Source organism: Mauremys mutica, chromosome 1, assembly GCF_020497125.1.
Source record: "Mauremys mutica isolate MM-2020 ecotype Southern chromosome 1, ASM2049712v1, whole genome shotgun sequence".
NCBI lineage: Eukaryota > Metazoa > Chordata > Testudines > Geoemydidae > Mauremys > Mauremys mutica.
Window position 1 is genome coordinate 282,185,287 of NC_059072.1, and position 25,875 is coordinate 282,211,161.

At 42.4% G+C, this 25,875-nt stretch overlaps 1 protein-coding gene across 8 annotated transcripts in view; it reads right to left on the reverse strand.

Moving 5' to 3' along the window:
• The window catches only part of NDFIP2 (Nedd4 family interacting protein 2), an 84,193-nt gene extending 58,885 nt beyond the window's left edge, over positions 1 to 25,308 (reverse strand). For 3 of the 8 annotated variants that reach the window (XM_045011094.1, XM_045011064.1, XM_045011073.1), the window contains exon 1: positions 12,652 to 12,750. In XM_045011094.1, the coding sequence (XP_044867029.1) occupies positions 12,652 to 12,735 (84 nt within the window). In that variant the 5' untranslated portion in view covers positions 12,736 to 12,750. Of the gene's footprint in view, positions 1 to 9,810; positions 9,829 to 12,651; positions 12,751 to 12,918; positions 13,176 to 20,822; positions 20,871 to 25,193 lie in introns of those variants that run through there. The other 5 variants (XM_045011108.1, XM_045011089.1, XM_045011082.1 and 2 more) reach the window with 5 other exon arrangements.
• Between the last annotated feature and the right edge of the window lie 567 nt (positions 25,309 to 25,875).

Below are 25,875 nucleotides of genomic sequence, written 5' to 3' on the forward strand. Positions count from 1 at the left end.
GGCAAACTTTTTGGCCCGAGGGCCATATCTGGGTCTGGAAATTGTATGGTGAGCCATGAATGCTCATGGAATTGGGGGTTAGGGTGCAGGAAGGGGTGAGAGCTTTGGCTGGGGGTGCTGGTTCCAGGGTGGGGCTGGGGATGAGTTGGGGGTGCAGGAGAGTGCTTCAGGCTGGGACCAAGGAGTTCAGAGGGCGGGATGGGGATCAGGGCTGAGGCAGAGTGTTGGGCCTAATCTGATGACAGTTTGAACAAAATCGTGAAAAAATAAATACAGTAACTCCTCACTTAACGTTGTAGTTATGTTCTTGAAAAATGTGACTAAGTGAAACTTATGTTAAACGAATCCAATTTCGCCATAAAAATGCATGTAAATGGGGGGGGGGGGAGTTAGGTTCCAGGAATTTTTTTTTTTTTGGCCATACAGTACTCTAGTTGGGAGGTGCCCCCTCCTTTCCACACACAGACACGGCACAGCCCACTGGCATTGGAGACAATGAGGCAGGCAAGGAGGCTAAAGGTGCTGTAGGCTAGGAGAAACACATTGCGCAGCAGCAGCTTCCCCTACTCTGCAAGCACCAGGGGCAGGGGGCTCTACCCTCAGCCCATCCATGCCACTCCTTCCCCCAAGTCCCCACCCTTAACCCACCTCTTCTTCCCCTCCCTCCCCCTTAACTCTGCATGCCGCATCTCGCTCCTCCCTCCTGCCCACAGCAATCAGCTGGCTTGCGGTGTTCAGGAGGCAGGGGGGAAAAGCAGGACTCGGCATGCAAGTTCCCCCTTCCCTCCCCTGCCTCCTGAATACCGCAAGCCAACTGATTGCTGCGGGGAGGAGACAGGGGGGAGGTGCGCCGCATCCTCACTCCTCCCCATGACAATCATTTGGCTTGTGGCATTCGGGAGGCAAGGGAAGAAGGGGGAACCTGCATGCCGAGTCCTGCTTTTCCCCCCTGCCTCCTGAACACCGCAAACCAGCTGACTGCCGTGAGCAGGAGGAAAAGGGGTAAGGCACCGATCTGTGGGGTCTGCCAGCAGTTGGGAGGTGCTGTAGAGGGGGGCGTAGGTGAGCTGATGGGGGGGCTGCCAACTGTGGACAAAACAGGCAGCCAAACTACGTTATAGCGAAGCATTGCACAACTTTAAATGGAGCATGTTCTGTTGTTGAGCAAGGACATAGGATCGAAACAACATTAAGTGAGAGGACGTTAAGTGGGGAGTTACTGTAGATGGCATTGTCACAGTCAAAGTTCTGTAGCCTTGAACAAAATGCAGGGAAATAGCTGTTTTATTGCTGATGCTGTTGAAATTTGGAAGGAACTGAGTGAGATTGTGACTGGTTAGGTCACAGTGACCCCCTTGGGATTGCCACCTGATGTGCTGAGACTACCTCTGAGCCCGTTTTCCCTGCCAGCTTGTGACTTCAGTACCGTGTCTTGTTGAGCTAGACACGCAAGCCTGCTGCAAACACAGACCCAGGTCTGAACCACGTCCCCTAAAAGCTGCAGACTTAACTGAAAACAGCTTAAGAAGTACTCCTGTCTCTAGCACCCAGACACGCAGCTCCCAATGGGATCCAAACCCCAAATAAATCCATTTTACTCTGTATAAACCTTATACAGGGTAAACTCAAACTGTTCGCCCTATATAACACTGATAGAGAGATAGGCACAGCTGTTTGCTCCCCCAGGTATTAATTACTTGCTCTGGGTTAATTAATAAGCAAAAAGTGAGTTTATAAAATATAAAAAGTAGGATTTAAGTGGTTCCAAGTAATAACAAACAGAACAAAGTAAATTACCAAGCAAAATAAAACAAACACACTCAAGTCTAAGCCTGATACACTAAGAAACTGATTACAGATGAAACCTCACCCTCAAAAAATCATGTGTTAATTTCATTCTAGTAGGGCTGCTGTCCAGAATCTGGCTAATGACTGACACTGATTTAACTGTTCACTAACCTTGTAAGCAAAAAGCAGACTACTGAATTTTTTTTTTATTCTTTCACAGACTAGACTTCTTTCTAGTCTGGACCCAATCCTTTCCCCTGGTACAGTCCTTGTTCCGGCTCAGGTGGTAGCTAGGGGATTCCAGTCATGAGAAATCCCCTTTGTTCTGTTCCACCCCCTTTTATAGCTTTAGCACAAGGTGGGAATCTTTTGCCTCTCTGGGTCCGCACTCCTCCTTCTAAATGGAAAAGCACCAAGTTTAAGACCAGGTGACATGTCCTGTGAGACCCCAAGCCTTCATTCTTCCTGGCCTGACCCACAGGAAGACTTGCAAGTAAACAGAGCCGTCTACAGTCAATTGTCCTGGTTAATCAGAGCCATCAAGATTCAAAACCACCATTAATGGCCCACACTTTGCATAATTACAATAGGACCTCAGAGTTATAGTCCATATTTCTAGTTTCAGATACAATGATACTTCATCCTATTTGTCTGAATGTATCAGAGGGGCAGCCATGTTAGTCTGTATCCACAAAAACAATGAGGAGTCCAGTGGCAACTTAAAGACTAACAGATTTATTTGGGCATAAGCTTTCGTGGGTAAAAAACCCCTCTTCTTCAGATGCATGGAGTGAAAATTACAGATACAGGCATAAATATATATTGGCACATATAGAATGAACACACTCAGTAAATTATAAGCTTTGCATTGATACCTTACAAGAGACCTTTTTCATGAAGCATACGCCAGTTACATTATATTCATACTCATTAGCATATTTTCATAAAATCATATGGAGTGCAACATCACAGATCTTTTTAAAAAAAGGGGGGGGAGATAGCTCAGTGGTTTGAGCATTGGCCTGCTAAACCCAGGGTTGAGAGTTCAATCCTTGAGATGGCCATTTAGGGATTTGGGGATTGGTACTGCTTGAGCAGGGGGTGGGACTAGATGATCACTTGAGGTCCCTTCCAACCCTAATAATCTCTGATTCTATGAAGAAATATGCAATGACAGAAAATGAATGGGACAAGTACTATTCTCCAGCTCATTTTCGTGCAAATATTCTCAATACTCGGTATTAGGGTCAAACCTTAACTGATGAAGAAGAGGAGTTGGCTATGACATGGACATCCAGCAGTCATCCCTCCATAATGCCAACTATAATAAACTTCAGAGCTAAAGGTGAACCATTCAAGAAATATATGTTTGCAGATGAGGTTTTAAAGCAAGTCACACCAGTGAACTGGAGAAAGTCACTTCTGCACCTGGATTCAGAGACTGCTGAAGTGATAATCTCACTTTTAACAGCAGTAGCTTCTTCTGCCAGTGTAGAAAGAATATTCATTCCAAATTGAGAAATAGTTTGGGACCTGAAAAAGCAGGAAAGCTTGTTTTTCTTTTCCCGATTATGAACAAACAGGAAAATGAAGGTGAAGACGACTGAGTTAGCTGCAGAAGCCAATATTTTAAAGTTTCTCGTGTTCACTTGACTGACAGTCAATTTAATTTTTGTTTTTTAAATATTTCACTTAACTATTTTAATTAACAATTTAAAAATCAGGTTTGTTTTTGTTAAACTTGAATGTTTAACTACATTAAAAAATTAATATGCTTGGTTTTGTTAAAATATGTTTGCTGTTGAAGAAAAAAATCCAGAATACATAATGTTGTTGTTTCAGTTAAATAAAACAATTTAAATGTCTGGTGATGTTCTCCTCCTAATACAGCATGACAAGAAAATCCTCCAAATATTAAAGATTAACCTGTTGAACTGGAGCTAGTTTACCGCTCAATGATTTCATAAAATCTGCTTCAATTTCCTTTGGTAAATGAAATAAACAATCATTCATTTCTGATATAGCTGTAAAACTAATCTGAAAAGTTTTCAAACTAAACCACTTTAATAATGTATAGTGTGTACCTTCTAAAAATGAAACCTACATCTATCTCGGAGTTGTGAAGAATATATATTAAGGTTATAACCACCAACAAGAATGCACTTTTATGCAGAAATCCATGATTAAATTGAGTCTTCCTGACTAGTGATTTCAATCATGATTTAAATCAATTTGATTTCAATCAAATCCACCCTGCATAGAACCATTACCTTTGAAAAAATACTAATAATTGAGAAAATATATGGTATGTCACAAAGTTACACTTTACCCTTTTTAACCAACGGGTTTGCCAGTCAGTATTAAGAATACTTAATCACCAGAAAATAATTTGGAAGAAGAATAATTCAAGCCTTGACTATTTGACTATTATTCACTGGCGTTATTCTTTTAGGTGTATTCATACCTGACTGTGACATATTAGATTGTAAGCTGTGTGGGGCAGGAACTGTCTTTTTGTTCTGCATTTGTACATCTAGCACAAGGGATACTGGTCCATGACTGGGACTTCTAGGTGCTACGATAATACCAAAAATAAGGTATGATGCAAACATAAGAAAGTAGTTGACCTTATCTTTCACAATAACCCAAGGCACACATTGGCTTATTACTCAACAGATCAGCGATTCAAAAAGGAACTGGCGGTCAATGAGCACTTGCATTTCACAATAAAGTTTGGGGAACATGAAGGTGACAAACCCAGAACAGTGGAGGAACTCAGATTTATATTGCTCAATTTACTGGATTACTCAAAGTACAAGTCTACCACTCCATTTTGCCTGATCTGTCAGGTGTACATGGCCAAGCTAGACATATATTAGTTTACATTCGTGAAGTAATACAAGTTTACCACATACGTAAAAACCATGTACTTTATGTTTAGCTTCCAAATGAAATTATGTACAAATCCAAAAGTTAAACAATAGGTCAAACAGAATCTGCTGTTATATATATAATTTTTTTAAAAAAAACATTTAAAACAGCACCACCCTATCTGAGGTTATATCAAGAGGAAATTTGATAGCTATCTTCCTTGATTCACTAATGAGAGTGTCTTTTTCAATTTGTAGGGTAAAAAACTGATTAAAGTTACTCAAACAAAAGTGTACCTACTTGGGCCATTAAACAAAAAAATGCTTTTACCTGCAGCTGAAAGTATTGCCCATTCATGATTACATCAACTCACGTTCTCATTTTTAAAAAGTTACTCTCTCTATATTTCAGTGCAGTACTAAATTCCAGACTGAGCTAGTATGAAAGAGGCCTGTTCTTTGAGGCTACAACTCATCTCACTACATTAGTTCTTCTGTGCTATATAACATGGAGCTTAAGGGGGACAAAGCCTTGCACAAGCCCACTGCATTGAAGAAAATTTCAACCTTCAATGGACAGTGGATTTATACTCATTAAAAAGGTCAATATGACTGTCTTAGGCATTACAGTGATGACAGTGAAGGTGGTCACTGGGATGAGGCAATGTTTCATTGTTTTTAAACAGATGTTTAAAAGCAAAACACTATCTTCAATTTACGCTACAGTGGATGCTCAATAATAGCAACATATGGGTGCCCTTTTGTTATGTTGCTCTTAAGTGGCTATTGCTGTTATTGGGGGTGGGGGCGTCAATAACTCCACAGTAGGGAAAAGTGTTCCCAGAGGAAATGTTGCTCATAAGCAGTGGCTGCTCTTGCTTGTTTGCAGCAACACCATGTATCTACTGTATCACAATTGCTTCAATGGAAAAAAAAAGTCAGTGGAATATCATTATATAATTAGTTTGATCTATTCAGTGATACCAGTCATCAGAAGGTTCTCCAAGATTGACACAATCAGAATTTCTAATGTAAACAATACCAGTCTCTCTATATATCATAATGCAATAAAAAATGGAAAGCTAATATCTTTCTCTGACAGTCAAATTTTAGGCTCAGTGCCATGGGGAGCCGGGGTGAGGGGGAAAAAAAAAAAAAAAAAGAGGTGACTTGACTAAAGCTTTTTCCTAGTTTCCTGAGTAGGTTCACTTTCATTTGAGTGCATGCATGTGGACAACTGAAGCTGAACTGACTTTGATGTATTTTATTATTTCTAGCATGTGGTACTTTAATTAGTTGCAAATATAGCCAGAGTTTACACTGGATGCATGTTTTATAAACCAAAAACCCTACAAGCACTTAACATACTGTAATGATACAGAAAGATGCACAATTTCACAGAATGGAAAAGACGACTAAGAAAATTTAGCATGTGAAGAAGTTTGAAAGAAAGTTTGTTTAGATGGATATCACAAAATAACTGTGCATCACAATGTATAACCGCATGTAAAGCAAAAGAATATTTTTTATCTTTTAATGCTCTATGTATGGTGTTAGATTTTCTAAATTACACCTGCCTCTACTGTAACATCAAGAGGTCCAGACATGTACCTTGCAGAACAATGATCTTACATTTATACAATGACTTTAATCAAGATAGATAAGTTATTTAGAAAATGTAGAGAGTAATGAATGTGTCTACCACTAGGGTAAAACACTGCAATCTTCGGTAGCCTACACCCTGCATAGCATCCTGTACTTAGAGCCTGACATCACACAGACGTGACCTAGCAGCCAGAGCGTGATCCCTAATTCCCATATGTGGTTTTATGTGACTCAGAGATGGCAGACTGCAACAGGTTTTATAAGCTAAATGGGAAGTTCCTAATAGAGGGTTATGCTTTGGTTACATTTCCTGGCTTCTCACTGTGTGTGTTGCAAGTGGGAAGGAATGTTCATCAGGGACCACTGAACCTCATAACGGAGGGGTGCTTATGGGCAAGCAGGGGGTGTAACTGTACATGAACATGGTTGGTTTACTCATAGCTGAAGAGGAAGGCAGAATGAACCATATTACTTTGCCTTGGGTCCCACAATAACTTCATTCTGGATCTTATGGCAACTCTTCAGTAGTGAAAAAACATTGCTTGCCCAAAGTTAATCAAGGATCTTAGTCAAGTACTATGGGTAAAATTTTTATAGATTCCTTAAGAGACTTTAGCACTTGTGTCCCACTGACTTTCAATAGGACTTAGATACCTAAAGCACTCAGCTGCTTTTGAAAATTTTACCCTGGAATTTATTAGTAATGCAAAACAACGTATTTACTAAAAAGGCACAAACATGAAAGCTATCCCGAACTTTAAAACTTAATTGTTTACTAGTTTCTATAAGGGCTGGCCATTAATCGCAGTTTAATTGCACTGTTAATAAATTTCAATTGTTTTTCTGTTTGAATAATGTGGATGTTTTTCTACATTTTCATATATATTGTATTCTGTGTTGTAACTGAAATCAAAGTGTATATTATTTTTATTACAGATATTTGCACGGTAAAAAGGATCAATGAGAGATAGTATTTTTCAATTCACCTCATACAAGTACTGTAGTGCAATCTCTTGGTCATGAAAAATGTAACTTACAAATACTTATTTTTTGTTACATCACTGTACTCAGAAACAAAACAAAGTAAAAACTTCAGAGTCTACAGGCCTACTCAGTCCTACTTCTTGTTCAGCCAATCACTAAGATAAACAAGTTTGTTTACATTTACAGGAGATAATGCTGGCCTCGTCTTATTTACATCACCTAAAAGTGAGAACAGACGTTTCATGACACTGTTGTAGTCAGCATCACCAGGTATTTACTTGCCAGATGTGCTAAAGATTCATGTGTCCCTTCATTCTTCAGCCACCATTCCTGAGGACATGCTTCCATGCTGATGATGCTCATTAAAAAAAATAAATGCATTAATTAAAATTTGTGACTGAACTCCTGGGGGGAGAACTGTCCCCTGCTCTGTTTTACTCGCATTTTGCCATATAGTTCATGTTATAGCAGTCTTGGATGATGACCCAGCACATGTTGTTCGTTTTAAGAATATTTGCACTGCAGATTTCACAAAACGCAAAGATAGTACCAATGTGAGATTTCTAAAGAGTGCTACAGCACTCAACCCAAGTTTTAAGAACCTGAAGTACCTTCCAAAATCTGAGAGACGAGGCGTGAAGCATGCTTTCAGAAGTCTTAAAAGACCAACAATCTGATGCGAAACTACAGAACCCAACACACCAAAAAAGAAAATCAACCTTCTACTGGTGGCATCTGATTCAGATAATGAAAATGAACATGCATCTGTCTGCACTGCTTTGGATGTTATCGAGCAGAATCTGTCATCAGCATGGACGCATGTCCCCTGGAATGGCGGTTGAAGCATGAAGGGACATGAATCTTTAACACATCTGGCAAGTAAATACCTGGTGACACCAGCTACAACTGTGCCATGAGAATGCCTGTTCTCACTTTCAGTTGACATTGTAAACAAGAAGCGAGCAGTATTATCTCCTGCAAATGTAAACAAACTTGTTTGTCTGAGGCGTTGGCTACACTGGTGCTTTACAGCACTGCAACTTTCCTGCTCAGGGGTGTGAAAAAACACACACACACCCCCAAGTGCAGCAAGTTACAGCGCTGTAAAGCGTCAGTGTAAACAGTGCCCCAGCGCTGGGAGCGCGGCTCCCAGCGCTGTAAGCTAATCCCCTTGGGGAGGTGGAGTACCTGCAGCGCTGGGAGAGCTCTCTCCCAGTGCTGGCACCACGACCACACTCGCACTTCAAAGCGCTGCCGCGGCAGCACTCCCGCAGCAGCGCTTTGGAGTTTCGAGTGTAGCCAAGCCCTGAGTGATTGGCTGAACAAGAAGTAGGACTGAGTAGGCTTGCAGGCTCTAAAATTTTACGTTGTTTTATTTTTGAAAGCAGTTTTTTTATATAAATTGACATTTGTAAGTTCAACTTCATGATAAAGAGATTGCACTATAGTACTTGTATTAGGTGAATTGAAAAATACTATTTCTTTAGTTTTTTTACAGTGCAAATACTTGCAATCAAAAATATGAAGTGAACACTGTACACTTTGTATTCTGTGTTGTAATTTAAGTCAATATATTTGAAAAATGTAGAAAACATCCAAAAATATTTAAATGATATTTATTATGGTTTAATTGAGCCATGAATTTTTTTTTTAATTGCAGGATTCATGGCAATTAATTTTTTAATTGCTTGACAGCCCTAGCTTCTATATATTTGCAGTTAACGAATCTACTCTATTGCTACTGTTTTACTCCAATAGGGACCAACATGTCAAAAAAAAACAAAACCCCACACACACACTTTTCTGCAGACACGCTTGAATAAAAAATAAATAAATAAAAACAATTAGACACCAGGATAATACTATCCAAATTAAAGAAGAAAACGAGCATACAAATAAGAAGTTGTGGGTAAACTGATTGCTAAAGAAATTTCTCTCTGCTGTTACAATTCCACTAGGGTTAATGTCTCCCTTCAATTACCTGACAATGAACCAAGCAGGAAAAAGGAGACAAAGGGACGAAACAGGAAAGGGCATAGCAGCACTGTTCACGTTCATAATGAGATTTTAGAATTGTAAAGCACTTGAACCAATAAGACTTCAGTTTACAAGTTACTGAGGGGAAAAGAGGAAAGTATGAAAAAAAAAAAGGGTGACAATTAGCTGATGTCATATCCCCATAAGATGAGGATGACAAAATCCTACCCAATTGTTGGCATATATTGCAAGTTAAGCATATTATTCTCACTGTGACCTAATCCAAGTTCAGTCCACACAATTTTAATGTAAAAAAGTTTAATGAATAGCAAATATTGCTATAATTACAAAATTCATTTATGTAGTCATTTTCAGGTAATTTATGTGGTGAGCTATTAGAACTAAGTTTTGCCTTTATTTCAATTTCACTTGTCAGAACTCCACCCAAAATGGCACTCATCCAAAATTCTGGTCACCTTATTCATATTTAAAAAAATAAAAGGACATGCAAAACGAGTTGTATGTATGATGGAAGGAAGAAGCATTAATCATCTATCAAATGAATAATACAACTTCAAACTCCTACCATATGAATTAGACTTTCAACAACTTCCTCCCTCTGCCAATTCTGCTCAGATAGGCTTTACAGTATGCTGAGAAAATTATTTCAGACCTTCGAGCAATGGGGTATTTCAGAGGAAGGAGCCCATATGAAGAACTCTCTATCAGCAGCCCTCTCTCCTTTTTATAACGAGTTGGAACAAAATGCAAGACCTCTGTTGAATATAAAAAAGGCCATAGTGGGTCAAACCAAAGTAGCCAAGTAGCCTGTCTGACAGTGACCTATGCTAGACCAGTTAGTTCCCTTTGACACAATAGGGCAATCATCAAGTGATCCAATCCAACATCCAGTCCCAGCATCAAGGGCTTAAGGACATTCAGTGCAGGATATTGCACCCCGACCATCTTGGCTAATAGCCATTGATGGACCTATCCTCCATGAATTTATGTAATTTTTTTTAATCCAGGTATAGTTTTGGCCTTCACGACATCCACTGGCAACCAGTTCCACAGGTTGACACTGCATTGTGTAAAGACTTCCTTTTAGGAAGTCTATTAGGTTCATTGGGTAATCCCTGGTTCTTGTGTTTAATGAAGTGTTACCCTTCATGTTTCACTTTTTTCCATACCATTCGTAATTTTAGACCTCTATGATATACCCCCCTTAGTCCTTTCTTTTCCAAGAAGAATAGTCCCAGTCTTTTTAACCTCTCCTCATATGCATTGCAACTGTAGTAATACAGCAAAGAGAGAGACAGTTTCTCAGGTAGGCAGGTCCAAATGAGTTTAATGTTCTATAGGTCAAAGATAAAACCTTGAATTCTACCTGAAAACCAAGAGGCAGCCAGTGCAAATCAAAGAGCCTTGTTAACATAGTGCCTCTTGGTTGCAGTGTATGTAAGCAAGCAGGCTGCCACAATTTGGGCCATTTCGAATTCTTTAGAAAGATTTACGGTGTAGCCATGGAATACAATGCAATAATCCAGTCTTGACATGACAAAGGCATCAATCATGGAAGCAAGGCCTAAGTCAGAAAGAAATACACTGCAGGCAAAGTACAGGTGGTAAAAATGCTCCAGGATGCTGCTGCAGTGTGATATTCCAAGAGCAGATGGGGATCCAGCACTGTCCCCAGGTTAAGCAATCAAGTAACACATGAAAGACACCCCATCCATCAAAGAGAGAATTGACAACTACCCCATCTGTGGGTTCTGAACAAAGTTTTTTAGGACTGTAAAAATGTTCTCAAAACAAATATCTACATTTATTTTGGATTGCAAACAATGCAGTAGAAATGTTTATATCCAAATAGGTTCTGTGATCCAGAAAGACTAGGAAATGGACTAAATGTAAGTGAAAACGGACTAAAAGAACAGGAGTACTTGTGGCACCTTAGAGACTAACATTTATTTCAGCATAAGCTTTTGTGGGCTACAGCTCACTTCTTCGGATGCATAAAATGGAACACACAGAGAGAAGATATTTAATACATACAGAGAACATGAAAAGGTAGAAGTATGCATACCAACTGGAAGAGTCTAATCAATTGAGATGAGCTATCATCAGGAGGAGAAAAAACCTTCTATGGGTCATCTCAATTATCACTTAAAAGGTTTTTTTCCTCTTTGCTGACAATAACTCATCTCAACTGATTAGAATCTTCCTGTTGGTATGCATACTTCCACCTTTTCATGTTCTCTGTATGTATAAGTATCTCCTGTCTGTGTGTTCCATTCTATGCATCCGAAGAAGTGAGCTGTAGCCCACGAAAGCTTATGCTGAAATAAATGTTAGTCTCTAAGGTGCCACAAGTACTCCTGTTCTTTTTGGGGATACAGACTAACAAGGCTGCTACTTTGAAACCTGAAACTGACTAGTTTGTTTTCATTATTTACTTCTGAATGTGGACAACCAGTGAGTTAGTTAAAATTCACATTAATAAAATATAATTATTACATCACACAAAATTAACCTTTAACATTATGGTCCTTTAAAAATATGATTAAAAGACACAAAAAACAAGGAAGTTAATGGGTAACGCTAAAACTTCAGGCTTGCCTCTAACTCACTCTTGCGACTATTGCTGAGCCTACATTTTACAACTGTAATGTATGTGATGTTAAATATAGGTACTGGGACTGGAGACATAATACAATCAATTCAGGATGGAGTGTCACCATTGACAATGAACTGTTTTGGGGAAGGGAGAAACGACACAGTGAGAAAGGTATATTTCATCTAGAAGCAACTGAACGTGATTCTTTGAAAAACTGGATAATAGTTCTCCCAATAAGCCTATATACAAACAAATTATATTCCCAAAACAGGTAACTACAGATTACCCAGAAAAGGGGATTTAAGAAAAGAAACAGATTCACTCCCGCCCACATATGAAGGAAGGCCGGCCAGATTGGGGAAATTCCCCTGCCCCTCTTCATTTCCCTTCCATGTTTTCAATGCCGGGCAGATGTAAAGATAAATCATTAATTTGAGATTCACTCCTCCTGTGGATAAACCTTTGTCGAGCAATGATTGGAGACATCGGTCTGTGATTTAACTTTCAGAAGCGCTGAAGCCACCCTCTCTTCCCCCCAACTCTCCAAAAATAAGGCCGTTCAGGAGCCAGGAGGAGGGTGGCCGAGCCCAGTTGGGCGAGGACGACCTACGTGCCAGCCACTCGGCCGCCGGGGCACGAGAGGGGATCAAGGTTAAGCGCTGCGGAACCATTTCCCGAAGGCCTCCAAGCGTCCCACCCTCGCGGAAGCTGGGAAGTAGCCACCCCCGACCCCGATACAGCGGCCACAACAAGCCGGGCTCCCCGGCTCCCCTCCCCGCGTCCCGGCCGCGAAACAACACAGCACCGAACCTGCTGCCCCAGGCCGGCTCCTCCGTGACAGGCTCCCTGTGGACCCCCCTCCCCTCCGCCCCCAACATGGGGCGGAAGCTCCATGTCCCGCCACACCTGGGGCAGAGAGGCTCGGGCAGGATCCGCGCTCCCCGGCTCCGGCCACAGGCCCCCGCAGCCGGGGAAGCGGCCGCAGTGAGGCCCCCCGCGCCGGCCCCGCAGAGCCGCCTGGGTCGCGGCGGGGATCCCCGCGCGGCGGAAGGAGCCGGAGCCGGGCCGGTCACTCACCACTTGGTAGCGGCTGGCGGGCTGGTGGTGATCCATCCCGGCCGCCCGCGGACAGACAGTGGCGCGGCCCAAGCCCGGCTCCTCCGCGCGCGCGCGCGCCCACTCTCCCCTCGCGGCTACCGCCCTGGTTCCCTGCCGCAGCGGCCGGGCCCTGCCTTCCCCCTCCGGATGCGGCTGCCTCTGAACCCGAGCCGGCCTCCTCGCTCCGTCACCACCGCGCCGCCCCGCCTCGGACCCGCCTTCCGGGGGCGGGGCGCGACAGCCGCTTCCCTGCGGAGGAGCACGGCGCTGAGGGCGCCGCCCGTGACGCACATAATAATGGGGGGGTGCACGTCGGGTCTCAGCCCGTGTTACACACCTGTGCACCTCACACCCCTGTCCCCGGCCGGCCCCTCACACATCCTCTGTGCCCCTTCCGGTACCTTACACGTCCCTGTGCCCCCCGGGACTCGCCTTACACACACACACAACTGGGCCCCAGGCCAGCTCCCATTATAGGACTGATTTGTTTCCCTTAATGTCTCTAAAAGAAAGCACTGTTCCAGACATTTTAACTTTTACAACTTACCCCAGCGTAGGATTCTTCTGGGATGTCTGCTTTTAAAAATTAAAAAAAAAACCACAAGAGTTTTAAACTGATGTTTTGAAAATTGTATCTGAATTTCACTTTTGACATTTTTTCTAACCCTTTTGTAGGGCTGTCAAGCGATTAAAAAAATCGTGATTAACCACACTGTTAAACAATACTAAAATACCATCTATTTAAATATTTTTCTACATTTTCTACATTTTCAAATATAATTATCGGTATTTCAATTACAACACAGAATAAAAAGTGTACAGTGCTCACTTTATATTTATTTTTTATTACAAGTATTTGCACTGTAAAAAAAAATAGTATTTTTCAATTCACCTAATGCAAGTACTGTAGTACAAGCTCTTTATTGTGAAAGTTGAACTTACAAATGTAGAATTATGTATCTAAAAAACTGCATTCAAAAATAAAACAACATAAAATTTTAGAGCCTGCAAGTTCACTCAGTCCTACTTCTTGTTCAGCTAATCACTCAGACAAACAAGTTTGTTTACATTTGCAGGAGATAATGTTGCTTGCTTCTTGTTTACAATATCACGTGAAAGTGATGATGAGTTTGCCTTGATGGCTCTGTTCTGCTTAGCAACCCAGTTCAGCTTAGCAACTGATCAAGGCCTACTGAAAAATTTACTGGCTGGGGTAGATAGGCCAGCTGTGTGACCTTGCGAGATAAGAGAATGCTTGTAGATGCTGGGGAAAATGCTGGCAGACACTTTTTAAAGTAATTTGTATTTCATCGTATAAACCTCGGTTTATCAAGAGAAACAGTTGTTCTTTTTTCCTCTCTTGTATGCTGGGAACGTATAACTGGGAAGGTACAGTAATGACGTGATGTAAGTGATGACGCGACAGAGTAGCTAATAAAAACAGTGTGCATCTGCAGAGGGGAGGGGCTGGTTCTGTATGCAGTGAGATGGGCAGTTCTCTGTTGTATGGCATGCTACAATAAAGAACTTGATAGTTGGATTCTTGCTGGTCATTGCCTGTCTCTTTGCGGTCGGACAACGAAACCTGAGCTGTCTGGGATAAGAGAGATCCCTGACAGTGCTAAAGATTCATATGTCCCTTCATCCTTTAACCACCATTCCAGGGGACATGCATCCATGCTGATGACAGGTTCCACTCAATAACAATCCAAAGCAGTGCAGACCGACTCATGTTCGTTTTCATTATCTGAGTCAATGCCACCAGCAGAACATTGATTTTCTTTTTTGGTGGTTTGGGTTCTGTAGTTTCCGCATCGGAGTGTTGCTCTTTTAAGACTTCTGAAAGCATGCTCACACCTCGCCGCTCTCAGATTTTGGAAGGCACTTCAGATTCTTAAACCTTAGGTGGAGTGTAGTAGCTATCTTTAGAAATCTCACATTGGTACCTTCTTTGCGTTTTGTGAAATCTGCAGTGCAAGTGTTCTTAAAATGAACAACATGTACTGGGTCATCATCCGAGACTGCTATAACATGAAATATAAGGCAGAATGCAGGTAAAACAGAGCCAGAGACATACAATTCTCCCCTAAGGAGTTCAGTCACAAATTTAATTAACGCATTACTTTTTTAACTAGTGTCATGAGCATGGAAGCATGTCCTCAGGAATGGTGGTCAAAGCATGAAGGGGCATATGAATGTTTAGCATATCTGATATGTGAATAACTTACAACGCCAGCTACAAAAGTGCCATGCGAGTGCCTGTTCTCATTTTCTGGTGACATTGTAAATAAGAAGAGGGCAAGATTATCTCCTGTAAATGTAAACAAACTTATTTGTCTCCGCAATTGACCAGGGCTGCCCAGAGGATTCAGGGGGCCCAGGGCAAAGCAATTTCGGGGGCCCCTTCCATTAAAAAAAGTTGCAATACTATAGAATACTATATTCTCATGGGGGCCCCTGCGGGGCCTGGGGCCTCACTTGCCTCCCCCTCTGGGCGGCCCTGCAATTGACTGAACAAGAAGTAAGACTGAGTGGACTTGTAGGCGCTGAAGTTTTACAGTGTTTTGTTTTTGAGTGCAGTTATGTAACAAAAAAAAATCTGCTTTTGTAAATTGCAATTTCATGCCAAAGAGATTGCACTACAGTACTTGTATGAGGTGAATTGAAAAATACTATTTCTTTTGTTTATCATTTTTACAGTGCAAATATTTGTAATAAAAATAATAACTTCAGTTTCAATTACAACACACAATACAATGTATATGAAAATGTAGAAAAATTCAAAATACTTAATAATTTTCAATTGGTATTTTATTAACAGTGTGATTAAAAGTGCAATTAATCGCGATTAATTTTTTTGAATTAATCATGTGAGTTAATTGCGATTAATCGACAGTCGTACTCTTTTGGCTTCTTTATATCTCCAAAACATCATGGCCTAGAAACTCCAATATGGGGCCCAATTCTGCACACTGCTTCCACACATCGCTATTACTTCAGTGGGGCTCTGTGTGGTGGAAGGGTCCACTCAAGCATTGCTGCTTACAGGATCAGTTGGGGCTTTGTTGTGTTGGTCTTGCTGAGAAGTGACTTTTAGTATTCTTATTTTGGTTTTGCAGGAAGGAGGGGACAATGGAGCAGAACCAGGGAGTGTTTCCTGGGGAAATTCAAAAGTAATATATAAAAAGTTTGGATACATACACACACAGTATAAAATTTATATTAAAATGTCTGATACCCTAAGGCAGTGGTTTTCAAACTTTTTTTCTGGCAACCTATTTGAAGAAAATTGTTGATGCCCACGGCCCAACGGAGCTGGGATTGAGGAGTCTGGGCTGTGGGAGGGGCTCAAGGCTGGGGGTACAGGCTATGGGTTGGGCCCAGGGATGAAGTGTTTGGAGTGCAGAAGGGGGCTCTGGGTGTTACGGTGCACCTCATAAGGCTTTATGGAAATATGTTTATGAATGTATATATGACATAACTGGAATATGTTTTATGCTACATATGCCATGTAACATATCTCTGTAAAGGTTATAATCTACTGAGTCTATTCATCCTCTTTGTATGCATGTGTCACTGTTGTATTCAAAGTTATGAATATTGGCTGTGTACTTGCTTGATTTCTAAGTAGCCTCAGTAAAGCATTTGGTAAGCTTCTTGAGAAAGGAATGTGCAAATCAAGTGCCCAATCAAGAAATACTTAATGGACAATGAATCTTGGAAGGCTCCAATCAACATAAGAAGTCTACCTGAGGACGTTCAGGGTAGCATGTAAACAATGGCTGCTGCCTATAAAAACTGAGTCAGGCATGGACATGTGACTTGCCCATGTGACTCCAAAACTCCACCTTGGAGCTGGACTTTGCATAGGAGAGAGGAGGGGGTCTCCACCCACAAGCGAAAGTATATTTAAACCCCTGAGAGACTCCTCCATTTTGGCTTCAGCTTGCTAACGAGATAGCCTCTCCACTCCTAACGATATCTGAAAGAAACTGGAACAAAGGACAGTAACTACAGGGAGTATGAGTGATTGCTGGACCCAGACTAGAAGGAGACTAGTCTGTAAAAGGAAGCTTACTGGAATTCTTCTGAAAGTGAGGTTGGGGCAGAGGGTTGGGGCACGGGCTTACCTCAGGCGGCTCCCGGTCAGTGGCACAGCGGGCGTGCTTCCTGCCTGACCTGGCACCGCAAACCATGCTGCGCCCCGGAAGCGGCCAGCAGCAGGTCCGGCTTTTAGGCAGAGGCACGCAAGTGGCTCTGTGCAGCTGTCACCCGCAGGCACCCCACCACCAAGCAGCCAATGTGAATGCAGAGCTGGTGCTTGGTGCAGGGGCCGCATGCGGAGCCCTGTGGCTCCCCGCCTAGGAGCTGGATCTGCTGCTGGCTGCTTCTGGGGCACAGTGCGGTATCAGAACAGGTAGGGACTAGCCTGCCTTAGCCGAGCAGCACCACCAACGGGACTTTTAACAGCCCGGTTGGCAGTGCTGACCAGAGCCACCATGACCCAGTGCCTTACATTCCGACCCACAGTTTGAAAACCACTGCTCTGTGATAAGGCAGATAGGGAAAGGGATAATTAGAAGCTCATTGCATATATTTTTTGCACTTTTAAGGGACAAAGTTAAGTTTAGGTGGATGATATAAATAGGATGGAGTGAGAGACACCCATTGACTTCCAGGGGCTTTGGATCAAATCCTAATGGCGTTAGTCTTTTAGCTCTGTGCATTAGTACTGAAGTTCCTGAATTCAAACCTCACTGATGACTCATGAGTGGTGGCTGTTACACAACACAAAGAGCCAAATTAACCTCTGATGTAACTCCACTATATTCAAAATTAATTTAGGATGAAACAGGAGGAAATTATTCTAGTAGGTAACTGACTCAAATAACACAGTTGTCACTTATGCTATGGTATACTGAATTTTGGGCTATTTATTATTTGCTCAGAAGGAGAAGAGACTATAGCAAAGAGAGGAGAAAGAAGTACATCTTAAGTACATGGCTCACATAGATAGCCTGTACATTGAGTCACAACAAACCCTTTTCATATATACCATACTAAATAATTAAGCATATAGCCTATCTAGCTAGATGTTTCATAGTCATTAAATGAGATGGGCTAAGGAGTAACTCCAGTGAAGTATATTGAGTTATAGTAGGGATTAATTTGACCTACTAAGGTTTACACTCTGCTTAATGTTTACTGTGTTGACTTTTCTTCATTTTTACTGCATGCCAAAAAAACCCCACTTTGTTTCTCTTAAAGATAACTCTGTCACAAGTCATCACATCCAAATCTAGTTATCCTTTTGGTACCACAGAGGAAAGGAAATTGCACCTAAATTTCAGAGGATGCTGAGTCAAGAGTATGTACAAGTCATGTAATAACGAGTAATAAAAGGGCAAAAAGCATTCTGTATGATGCTGTGAGGATGTTGGCGAAGGTCACTGGGAACCTAGGAGCAAGGCTGCCAGACTAGGTTACAACATTTGTTTATTTTTATGGACACTATGAGGAATGCAGTACAAAAGACATGCCACTTCTCCAGATTGGATCCAAACTGTAGATGGCACTTGCTGCTCATAGAAACCAACCAAACAGACAACTGAGTATTATTATAAAGGATTTATGTTCTCAAAGTAGTATCTCTTACAGCTTTTTAATTAAGCCTCCATCACCATTGTACTACAAGCCATGTTTGTCAGGTGACATGGAAGGTTTTTTCCCCCCAGAGATTTCTTTTGTTTTGATTATTTTAAAAAAAACCAACTTGTTTTTAGCTAAGCTACAAAAGCAAGGAAAATTCAGAGTCAAAGCTTAAACTCCAGGCTGTTTCTTGGTAAATCACTTAACCTTTTGTATCCAACTACCATAACACATACTGTGTGGGTGTTTCCACTGCAAGAAGCAAGTTGACCAGTCATATGGTAAATGGCTTTTCAGTGTTTTAGCAGATCCACAGAGCTATTTCTCCCCTCTCCCTCCCAGAATGATTTTGTTGCTTCCCTACATATACCTCTAACCTCGATATAACGCTGTCCTCAGGAGCCAAAAAATCTTACCGTGTTATAGGTGAAACCATGTTATATTGAATTTGCTTTGATCCACCGGAGTGCGCAGCTCCCCCCACCCCCAGAGCACTGCTTTACCACGTTATATGCGAATTCGTGTTATATTGGGTCACATTACATTGGGGTAGAGGTGTAGTACCCCTTAGAACCATGGTTATAGTGGCACATTCTGAGACTCTGGACACAGCTATGCCAGACTGTCCAAGAGTGGTGTTTGGAGCATGGATTTTTCAGAAAATTGCCAGAGGAGAGGGACTGAATTATGGGGTGGAGCCAGAAGGACCTGTGGAACCAGTGAAGCTGTAAAGCTGATGTTTCCTAGCCCCACTGAAAAGTCACCACAGATTGCAATGGTTCAGCTCAACTTGTTTTTAAAGAACTTCAGCCAGATCCTCACCTAATGTAAATCAGTGTAGCTCCACTGAAGTTAATGTCGATACAATCACTTATACCATCTGAGGATCTGGTCCATAGGCCCAGGTACTGCAGCCAACCAGAACAATTAAGTCTTATCAAAACCCCTCCAGAGCTGATGTGGATGGATGCAAAGTGTTGCACAAGTGTTCCAACCATCTTTAACACCTTTGAAAAGATAGGGTTTCTGAACCTAATTCTAGTGAAATTAATTACCAGGTCTAAAACAGCTAATTCATCCTTTTCTTCATTAGTAATAACAATGTATTTATGTGATTGATCCTTAATCAATGCACTGTGCTTTTAAAGACTTCCAAACCGTTAGGCCTGGTCTACACTAGATAATTAGATATGTTTAAACAAAGTGTCAGGGGGCTGAAAAATCCACAGCCCTCAGCAGTATAATTAAGATGACTAAGTCCCCATTTAAATAGCACTGAATCAATGGAAGAATTCATCCACTGACCTAGCTACTACCTCTCAGGGAGGTGGATTACAGGAGAACCCTTCCTGTCGGCATAGGCGATGTCTTATACTGAAGCACTACAGTGGCATAGCTGCAGCAGCACAACAAAACAAACAACAAAAAAACAACAAAAAAAATTACTTTTCAATCTTTGGTCCTTTTGACATACTGAGCTCTTCCATTTTAAGGCTGTGCAGCTGGCTAGCCCAGCTAGTGCACGGATATCCTTAAAGGGTGAAAGGCAGTGTCATGTGATTCTGCCAAATTAGTTTTTATTTTCAAAATATTGTTGTGTCTATACCAGAGATTGGCAACCTTTGGCATGCGGCCCGCCAGGGTAGGGTAAGCACCCTGGCGGGCCAAGCCGGTTTGTTTACCTGCCGCGTCCGCAAGTTTGGCCGATTGCGGCTCCCACTGGCTGCGGTTCGCCGTCCCAAGCCAATGGGGCGGCGGGAAGTGGCAGCCAGCACATCCTTCGGCCCGCGCCGCTTCCCGCTGCCCGCATTGGCCTCGGACAGTGAACCGCGGCCAGTGGAAGCCGCGATCGGATGAACCTGAAGATATGGCAGGTAAACAAACTGGCCCAGCCCCCCATGGTGCTTATCCTGGCGAGCCGCATGCCAGAGGTTGCCGACCCCTGCACTAAAAGATCAAAAATATTTTTAAAGTGTTTAGCAAACAGCTGTATTTCAAAGAAATGCTCTACAGTTCTATAGCACTTCACATCTTCAGAATGCCTTGCAAATATCTAACTATATTTTAAAAGCTATTTAGCATCCAAAAGATATCACTCGATAGCAATTATTATAAAAAAAGGATGAAGTGTGGGCCTAAATGCTTTTTAAAACATTACTTTAGAGTACTGTACATTATCAAAATCAACTTCGTTTACAGATTCCCCCCAAAATTTTTAGAGATATTTCACGTACTCTTTGGGAAGAGTCTGCTGCAGCAGCTGCCATTCCTGCAGCTTTGGTTTTCGCTGCTTCATCATAAATAGGAAGAGAGGTAGCTACACTATATGGAGGTGGTATAGGGTAAAATTCATTGTGTTTCTGTTTCTGTTAAAAACAAAAAATGAGATACATGCTTTGTGTATCCCAGAAAAATACCAACAAGGACCATAGACTATAGCAATCTTAGCGGCAGGTAAACAAACTGGCCCAGCCTGCCAGAGGGCTTACCCTTGCAGGCTGCGTGCCAAAGGTTGCTGATCCCTGGTCTATATATCTCACCACCACTGTCTGGTTTATATGTTCCTTTGTTTTTGCTTTTTACTTTTACATGTTACAGCATGTCATGGGCTAGTCCCCTGCTAAGTCTTGTCACACCCTGAGTACAGACCACATCACTTCAGGTCTCCTTCACCATCACCATGTTTTATGTTGTTGTTGTTGTTGTTGCAGCAGGCCTCCTCCTGCAGTGCTATTTACAAGGCTCCACCAAATCCCCCAATTATGGGGTGGAGGAGCCAGCCAGCCTGCCAGTCCGCTGCCTGCCCGCATGCCCGTACCCTCCATTCTGACTCTTGACTTCCCCATTCCTTCCTCTGATTTTATCTGCTCCCAGCTGCTGGGGCTGGTTCTCCCGCTAATTAATCCCTGTGTTGAACTTGTAGCTGCACTTGTGAATAGGTCTTCCAATAGGGTCAAATTAACCTCTATTAGTGGGGATTTGAGTGACAGAGTGGGCCGAGGGACTTACTGGCCGCCACTTCCAGCAGCTCCCATTGGCCTGGAGCAGCGAACCGCAGCAAATTGGCCAGACCTGCGGACATGGCAGGTAAACAAACCGGCCCGACCTGCCAGAGGCTTTCGCTACACAAGCGGTGTCCCAAGTTTGGGAAATACTGGTCTAGATAATACTTAGTCTTGCCATGAGTGCAGAGGACTGGACTAGATAACCTCTCAAGGTCCTTTCCAGTCCTATGATTATTTTAGAACAGAATAAGGAGATTTTACTTTGCTTTTTGCTGGCAAGATTATTACTTTTGAACTTAGCTCTTACTCATTTGTTGGCATGTTTTTCTGTCTATTGATAGTAATAGTTATTGCAATTCAGTATTACTGTTAAGGGGTGTTTTGTTCTAAATGCAGTTGACTTAAGGACACCATTCTGGTGCCTTGCATATTGCTGTAGCAACAGAAATATACGGTGGAAACTTTTATAAGTGATGTCATTGATTCTGCAGAGAAACTAGATTGTAACAGGAAGTCGCCTCTAAAGAGAATGGTTATTTGCAAATTGGAAATGCATTGAAACCATCTGGGGTTTTCATTCTATTTCACTATTACTTAAAAAAAACCCTCACCTACATTAAAAGAAAGTTATAGTACCCAACTGAAGTGCTCAAAAGTTAGGAAATTCCAGTATTAAGTTTGCCTGTGCAACCTTAATTCAGCCCTCTTATGCAAATGCAGTATGATACAGTCCTTAATTCCATTATCATGTACTATTCCTTCCCAACAGCAAACCTGTCTTTGGTCACTACTGCTATGTCAATGGTGAGTAAAGAAAAATGTGCTAGCCTTAGAATCATAGAAGAATCATAGAAAATTAGGGTTGGAAGAGACCTCAGGAGGTCATCTAGTCCAACCCCCTGCTTAAAGCCTTATGTCTACACTTCCTTGTCTGTGTAAATTTAATTCAGATCTTTAATGCTGTTTTATCACAGTTCTTCTGAAATGGCTGGAGAGCAGAACTAAGTCCGTTCTCTCTCCTAATAAACAGAGAATACTACACTGTTGTTACCATTACAATATAAGTACCTAGAGAGAGCAAAAAGCAACACACACTTCTTCCTCCATCCCCAAACACTCAACGATCACAAAAATAAAGGCGAAAAAACATTCCGTTCTTCATAGCTTCATTTTGCATCCTAAGTAATACTGAAATTCAGACCTATTATACAAATACATAATACAACTGAGAAATAAATAAATTATTTGCTAGATCTATTTAACTAATTTACCCATGGAATGTTTTAAAGCAAGTCATGATTTCCCTGAAAGTACTTATTTGAATTTATTTGTTAAAATATTTTAACTTGAAATTTGAACTGTAGTAGCTACTGGCCATTGGTTATGTAAGTCTTGTATTGGTTCTGGTATCTGATTGGATCAACATAACTACTGTTATCAGGAAGGGGGCTTGAAGAAGCAACTGGGGCTTTGAATTTCTCAGGAAGAACAGATAAACAAGACTAGACTGTTTTAGAAAGTTTTATATTTAGTTCCCCCCTAGGCCATACAGACCTTGCCAGGGCCATCATTGCTAGGAAGCTGGAGTACTGTAAGATTTACTAGCAGGGTTTCAATTTAATTTCTCACCATATTTATGGAAAGAGAGAGAGAAAGGGAGCGAGAGAGAGACCCTAGCCGTATACCATCAGCACACAGTTTAAAGAAATCATTATAGAAGAACAGGAATGAGAAAGGTGTCTGCCAACAGATATGGCTAGGTTTCAGGAAGATGCAAGGAGCCAGTCCTCACATTAGCACCAATTACATTACATTACAGCCTGGCATTTCTGCAAGAAACAGCACAGCAAGGTCCCACAGGGAATTTGATGTTTTGCCAATTTCAGGGACTAGGCACCATTTTTGAGTCCACAGGACATAGTCTAGTTTGTCTAATCCAGTGTTTCCCAAACTTGGGATGCCGCTTGTGTAGGGAAAGCCCCTGGAGGGATGGGCTGGTTGGTTTACCAGCCCTGTCCACAGGTCTGGCCGATCGCAGCTCCCACTGGGCGTGGTTCGCCACTCCAGGCCAATGGGAGCTGCTGGAAGCGGCGCGGGCCGAGGGACATACTGGCTGCTGCTTTCAGCAGCTCCCATTGGCCTGGAGCAGGAAACCGCGGCCCGTGGGAGCAGGGGCAGCTCCAGGCACCAGCACGCCAAGCGCGTGCTTGGGGCGGCAAGCCACAGAGGACGCTCTGCCGGTTGCCGCGAGGGCGGCAGGCAGGTTGCCTTCGGCGGCATGCCTGCAGAGGGTCCGCTGGTCCCGCGGCTTTGGCGAATCTCCCGCAGGCGTGCCGCCGAATCCGCGGGACCGGGGACCTCCCGCAGGCAAGCCGCCAAAGGCAGCCTGCCTGCCGTGCTTGGGGCAGCAAAATACCTAGAGCCGCCCATGAGTGGGAGCCACGATCGGCCTGACCTGCGGACGCAGCAGGTAAACAAACCGGCCCAGCCCACCAGGGGCTTTCCCTACACAAGTGGTAGCCCAAGTTTGGGAAACACTGGTCTAATGAAAGGCTGAGGCAGATAATGTCAGTGTATTCTGGAGAAGAGGGTTCATCTGAGGATGGCATATTTCAGGGTTATTATACATGAGAAGGAAGAGCAAGTTGCTGTTGATGCAGAGTATCACAGAATGTTCTGTAAGTGGACAAGAAAAAGGGCTTAGCAGTAGTACAGTGCCTAGCATCTTGCTTCAACAGTGCAAAAAATGAAGTATGCATGCCATTGTAGAGATGGGAGAAGTTGGTAATGAACCAGTTGCTGCTGCAGACATGTATAAATACATGGATGGGCAAGTTTTAAATTTGCTATTCTTAAGACTAACATCTGAGTTTAAAACTTCTTTCTGCAAGCATTCATGTCAGTAAAACATGATTGCTAAGATGTTTGTGTCAAGCAAATACGAAAGGAGCACAAGCATAGACAAAGCAAATGTATTTTTAAATTTGAATAAATACACATGGAATATTTTTGCAGTGTTTTCCCAGATGTAGAATGTGGGGGGGAGAACTTATCTATACCAAAACCTAACCTGTCCACTTCTCCAGCATGTAGCATCATAGCAATAACATTAATATAAACTAGATTGCTGTAGATCCCTGCACAGACACTTCAATTTAGCTGACTACCTTTCTGCAATGAAATGTACAAGTCAGGCAGAGAGTCAGATACAAACAACCCCCATCCCCCAATGAAAATGGTTATTAACCTGTTCTATAACTGTTGTTTGAGATGTGTTGCACATCTCCATTTCATTCTTGGTGTTGGTGTGCCCAGTGCATGGCTATTGGAAAATTTTCCCCTCAATAGTACCTGTTGGGTAGCTAGAGTTCCCTCAGCTGTTGCTCGCTACTGTGCATGGGTATAAAGGGCAGAGCACAGCTGCCCCTATCCCCCATTCAGTTCCTTCTTGCTGTAACTCTGATAGAAAGGGGAAGGAGGATGGGTCGTTGAATGGAAATGTGCAACACACCTCGAAGAACAACCATTATGGAACAGGTTAGTAACAGTTTTTTTTTCTTTAAGTGATTGCACATGTGCATTCCACTCTTGGTGACTCACAAGCCAGAAGACTGGAGGCAGGATTGGAGTCCATTTCAATACAAATTGGAAAACAACTCATCTCACTCTAGCATCATCTCTGGAATCTTGAGCCATAAATTTGTGGGAGGCAAATTTGTGGACAGAGGACCGGGCTGCAACTCAACAAATGTCTGCAATTGGAACTTGTGACAGAAAGGCTGCCAAGGCCGATTGTGACCTCATTGAATGAGCTGTGACTCAGTTGGATGGAGCAACATTAACCAAGTCATAGCACATATGTATGCAGGAATGAGATCCAAGAAGACATTCTCTGGGTGGAGACTCATTGACCTCTTCTCTGTCTGTCACTGCTACAAACTGCTGGGAGGACTTACAAAAGGGACTGATTCTGTCCATGTAAAACATGAAGGCTCTTCACATGTCCAAGATATGCAAACGCTCTTCCTTCCTGGTTGTATGTGGGTTTGGCTAGAATGCAGGAAAATAAATTGGCTAATTGAAGTGGAAAGAGGAAACCATAAGACCATAAGAATGGCCATACTGGGTCAGATCACAGGTCCATCTAGCCCAGTATCCTGTCTTCCAACAGTGGCCAATGTCAGGTGCCCCACAGTTAATGAACAGAACAGGTAATCATCAAGTGATCCATCCCCTGTTGCCCATTTCCAGCTTCTGGCAAACAGAGGTTAGGGACACCATC